This window comes from Populus alba, chromosome 1, assembly GCF_005239225.2.
Source record: "Populus alba chromosome 1, ASM523922v2, whole genome shotgun sequence".
In the NCBI taxonomy this organism is placed as follows: Eukaryota; Viridiplantae; Streptophyta; class Magnoliopsida; order Malpighiales; family Salicaceae; genus Populus; species Populus alba.
Genome location: NC_133284.1, coordinates 22,058,570 through 22,063,999, shown reverse-complemented (window position 1 = coordinate 22,063,999; position 5,430 = coordinate 22,058,570). Strand labels below are relative to the sequence as shown.

Sequence of the window (5,430 nt, the reverse complement as noted above, 5' to 3'; positions counted from 1 at the left end):
GGCCCGAGAAAAAAAAAAAAAGGACCTACCGGCAAAGGCCTTTTTAGATAAGACAGTTTCACTTTCTTAAGTTACAACTTGAGGGCCCACTCAAACTTCAGTCATGAATCCATGGCATAATGGTTTCAGCAACACCTATATTTTCTTTCCTTTTTCTTTTTATCAAAGCGATAAAAACACAATCCAATTACGAAAAATACCAATTTCACGCATCTGTTCCCAGTGCACATACGGTGTAATTTTTTCAAATGAAGTACAAGACACTGCACGTTTACATTATGCCTCAGAGACCCAAATCTAATATGTTGTGCATAGATATAGCTGCAAGCTTATCACTAAGCATCAACAATTAGGTCAGTCATGCCACGGCCCATAAACACCAAGGATCACAATGAAAGCTAAAGAGACATTATTGGCTGGATAGGAGTTGCTCCATTACAAGTAAAACAATCCTCGTTGTTCAATAAACTCAGACAAAAATACATGGAACAAACTGCTTAAAGGCCAATAAATGGAGAAATACTTAACCAAGAGAATGAAGCCAAGCCACCTCTGAGTGCATGAAAAACCTACTGAAAAAGGGTTCTCGTCAAGTGTTCACGAGCTGTAGCCAATGCTTGACCTATTGTCTGCAATATTAGAAAGGGAATTTATGGGGTAACGTTAGGAAACTAAAGGAGAAAAGTATGGTTTGTACAAATATATTAAGACCTAGAGAATGTTAAGGCAAGGGTTCTCTCTGGCAGTTTTTAAAGATTGATAATTTTATTAGCAATTCAATACTTCGATTCCATAGTAACATTTAAATATTCAAATACAACGAAGAACATTATAGGCAGCGAGGGAATCAAACCTGCTCTGATAGAGGTGCGGTAGGATCCATGCTATTTACAGCCACCTTTCCAGCAATAACATTGGCATCTGTTTCGAGGATCATGCTGCCAAGCAAGAACAAATGCAGGAAATACATGTATAAGAGCTTGACCATCATATTAACCAGACAGCATCACGAACAAAATATATGCAGATTGCAGGAATAGAGATCCTCCATAGAGAAGGGAAGCATGGAAGGGACTTGCACTCCTTCCATCTTTTGTTGCTGTAATATACAGCATATAGTTTAATGTGTCAGCATGGTGACATAAAGATTGCGCCACTTCTATATTTGACCAGACTATCATATGTTTCACATTCAGAAGCAGGATCAGAAACTTGTTTTTCATAATCTTGAGTCGGTGCAAGTAAAACGAAATTAAATTACTTTCACCAGTGAAATGACTGCTAATGAAATAGGGAAACAAATCACGTTCAACTAGAAGGACAGACTTTAACAATCAAGTTAGGATGCTAAGATTTGATCATCCAAGCCCAAATGAGGATAGATTATAGAGCTTGTTTACAAAGAAAATACTAATTCTGACATGACATCACCACTGGCTAAAATTTCAACAGTCATTTAAGTTTCTATTCATTTGGTTTATTTTCCAATTTACTTTTACTTTTAGTTTTCCCCTTGTGGTGAAAAAGAATATACTTCTCTTCAAAAATTGAACTACGTTGGCTTCCTTTCTGTCAAAATATACATCCATAATTACAAGAAAAAAGAAGGTGAATTGAAGCTACGGGTCAATTTGTTTTCTGTAGACAAAAAAGCTACTAGTTACATCATACTTTGCAAGGATGATCTACCAGGAAAAAAACACTATTCAAGGAAAAGATAACACTCTTATTTGGAGAGGAAAAAATGGAAAGGGAAAGAAAAGGAGTGAAATGGAATCGAAAGAGAATGGAAAAAAAAAAAAATGAGTATAATTTTCCTCCTTGTTTAGATGGGTTGAAAACGAGAAGATAATGATCTTAAACAATATAAAATGGAGGAAGTGATTCTAATAATAAAAGTATAAGCCCTCACACATTACTGTAAAAGATTAGGGAAAAATTGGTAAAACTAGAAAACCTAGAAATTTCCAGCAGATTTTATCTCCATTTTCCCCACTTATGCACCAAGCAAAAATAGTGGGCCAATATGGGAAATTTTCATCCTGCTTCCCATTCTCTCCACTTTCTCTTTCCTTTCCAAACAATGGAAAAGTTCACTCGCCTCAAATTTTCATTCTGCTCATTTCCCCCCTCACTTTCTCATCTCCCAACCACATTGTAAATAATCAAGTGGGTCCTAGGAAAAGAAATTTAGAGACTCCCACCCTTCCATAAAGTTGCATGAAGTGGTTGTTCTTAGGGCTTGAACTAGCAACCTCTTTGTCACACAAGACCAAGATTCTTATGTTGTACTGAACAACAGTCCTCACGGAGAGGGAAAGTGAAGGGTTAGGAAATCATAATCAATTCATGTTTGTATGATTTAACCAAATGTCTCTCAGCAGGTTTGGATGAGAAACGGAGAATGGGATTGTTTGGATAGGAAAGATGTTTCCAGTTCCTCAATTATTTTCTCATTCTGTAATAATCATTATATATTTGAATGCATACTGTCCTGCAAAGGTCAAGAAAAGGTAACAGAACCATTCCCCTACAGCTGCCATAAACAGGCACCAAAACAGATATACAAAAACTACTAACTCACCTACGCTACAAACTGCCAGTAACAATACAGATACCCTAGAAGACAGCATGAATACAGAAGGACTATAACTTCCAGTTGACTCATCTAGTGTTCTGTAGCATATGAAACTTTCAATTTGCAGGAGTTTATCCATCAAGGCTACATGTAAAAAACTGCATTTCAACTGTCTTTTTAGTTGATTAAATTTTCCTATTTCTTGAATTGGATAATTCCAATTACTGAAAAAAAAAATAAAAAACACATAATTATTCTACCACTATCAAAGTAAACATAAAAAAGCAGGGGCAAAAAATATTGGTTGCGTACCCTCTTTCAACAATCTCATCAAGGCATAAGAAAATGAGATCTAAGTTTTCAAGTGCCTCCCTTTTGTCGACATTGCTCCTGAAACAATGACATGGAAAAGTAAATCACACAGAAACAGAATCACACAATCATTAAATCAAATTAAGAAACAGTTAGAAGTTTGACCAGAAATACCTCAAGAGGAGAGTGACCGAATCAAAGAAACCCTGAAGAACAGCAGCTAAAATGAGTTCATTTTCATCCTCACCTCCAGTCACATAAAAATGGAGGTCCTGGACAAATTTGTAGATGACAATGTTACTGTCAAACATTGTAATCTCCGCTGCATACAACAACATATCAAGAACACAAGTCACATGGTATCTCATAACTTCCACACTCGATTGAGCAGAATTTAAAGTCTCATAATTAACCTTACTACTTTTAGTTTCAAGGGAACACATTTCAAGACAACATACTAGAAGCCAGGACTGTAAAGATTAGATGACAATGCAGACATTTAAGAACCCTAGCAGTCCTCCTAAAACATAATCTGGCAATGTTTTCAAATGTCAAGAACCTCCATTAACTAACTTAAAATTACGTTGTAAGAGTATGAACTATTAAGTAGGATTATCAACAAAAAAGCAAGAGCGTTGCTGATTGAGAACAAGCAAGATAAAGAAATTTTATCTCATTCAAAGCAGCACTCCCAATTAAGACATGAACAAGTTTTCCAAATTCAGAAAATTCTGCCAATTAATTAAGATCCTTCATCTGAAAATGATTATAGAAAATAAATTTGGAGAAAAAGATAATTATTTTTATGGTGTGAGAAAAATATGTATTTGGAGCAATGTACAGCAGGCAACTAATTTTGGATTCAACAGAAGAGGATTTTGAGTTGCACCAAATTCTGCAAGATCTTGTTTCTAAAGAGTAAGGAATGACATAGCAAGCACAAATAATTAAAGACAATACCTATAAATTTATGAACATTGTACCATGCTTGCAAAAAAAAAAGGGAAGTATATATGCAAACTTGTATTTGCTTTTCTTGCACAATACAAAAATATCTTTTTCATTGACTTGATAAACAAGCTTTATGGTTCGTTTCTTAAACAAAATTTTGAAGTGAATGAATACTAAATTATTGTGAATTCATATTCAGTTAGCAATCAAACTGAATAATTCCTCAAAGATGAACAACTTTACTTTTAAAAAGGTTCAAATAGCTTAACAAATTTATGCAGCATTGTCAAACCTTCTGTGCGGGCATTTGATTTCATAGTCTTTGCAAAAAGCGATTTTTCAAAAGCTAACTTTGCATTATTGGTCGGCCAGTCATCTGAATAGTATTTGACTGCAACTCGCTTCCCTTCAGAGTCTAGCAGAAGAATGTTTTTCACCACAGGGCAGGAATCCTATCCAAAAAAAAGAGTAGGCATCATTCATCATCACGAGCACGCACAGGCGCGCTCGGGCGCGTGCACACACATAATTATATATTAAACTAGTCAAAACAACAGTATTTCCAGATTCCAGATTTTGCTTCACATTCTCAGCAACCAAACAGACCTCGAAAACACACATTTCACAAATAATTTAAATAAAAAAATATCTAAAATCAAATTCCACACGTAACTACACCAGATCTCAGCAAAATTCATAACCTCGACACTCCGTTTGGTTACTAACAAATCAAAGCTAACATTTAAAGCCTCCGGTTCCTAGCAACCAAACAGAGAGTAACTGATTCCGAAGTCACGCATTTGATTCAATTGTGTGATTCAAGGCTAACGATTTATATAATGAGATATGTAATTAAAATGATAATAGTAAGAAATCAAAGCAGATTGGAACAAATTCGACGAGGATGGTATAAAACGACAGTACAAATTGGAAGTGAATAGCTAAAACGACAATAGATCGTGAACGTACCATATTTGCAGAACGGGAGAGGTGGAGATCCAGGTGTTCGAGAGCCACTACTAATGGAGGGCTCCTGAATGGTATGTCCTTTGTTGATTTTATAAGATAAATTTTATGATTGATCTTTTTTTTTTTTGAAATTGCTGTTTCATGTAAACTATAATAAAATAATATATTGAAATAATTTTTTTTAGTTTTTAAAAATTATTTTGAATATTAATATATAAAATATTTAAAAAATAAAAATACTTAATTTTAAATAAAAAAAAAAACTTATTGAATTTGAGATGGGGGGCTTAACTCCTCAATGGGATAGAATGTACTTTTGTTGATTTTATAAGATAAATTTTATGATTAATCTTTTTATTAAAATTGATGTTTCATGTAGATTTTGGATATGTTTTGAAATATTTTTTTATTTAAAAATATATTAAAATAATATTTTTTATTTTTTAATAATTATTTAAAAAAAATAAAAAAAACTTAATTTTTTAGGAAACATGGTTTTAACCGCGTTTCTAAACACAATTTTAAGGGTTATTTAAGATAGTGATAGATATTATTTTTTAAAATGGTTTTCATTTGAAAAATATATCAAAATAATATTTTTTAAAATTTTTAATTTTTTA

General features: G+C 33.4%; 1 protein-coding gene across 1 annotated transcript; it reads right to left on the bottom strand.

The window, feature by feature from the left end:
• Window positions 1–386: 386 nt before the first annotated feature.
• Window positions 387–4,970, bottom strand: LOC118040925 (coatomer subunit zeta-1). Its single transcript, XM_035048002.2, has 6 exons — window positions 4,811–4,970; window positions 4,134–4,293; window positions 3,065–3,212; window positions 2,891–2,968; window positions 854–938; window positions 387–629 (listed from the first exon to the last, which is right to left on the bottom strand). The coding sequence occupies exons 1-6, from the start codon at window positions 4,811–4,813 to the stop codon at window positions 570–572; spliced, it is 534 nt and encodes a 177-aa protein (XP_034903893.1). The 5' UTR covers window positions 4,814–4,970; the 3' UTR covers window positions 387–569.
• Window positions 4,971–5,430: the final 460 nt, after the last annotated feature.

Coding starts and splice junctions, on each gene's coding strand:
- LOC118040925 (XM_035048002.2), bottom strand. Junction 2,969..3,064: donor TCGGTCACTCTCCTCTTGAG/GTATTTCTGGTC, acceptor TCATTGTTTCAG/GAGCAATGTCGACAAAAGGG. Junction 939..2,890: donor GATGAGATTGTTGAAAGAGG/GTACGCAACCAA, acceptor CTTGCTTGGCAG/CATGATCCTCGAAACAGATG.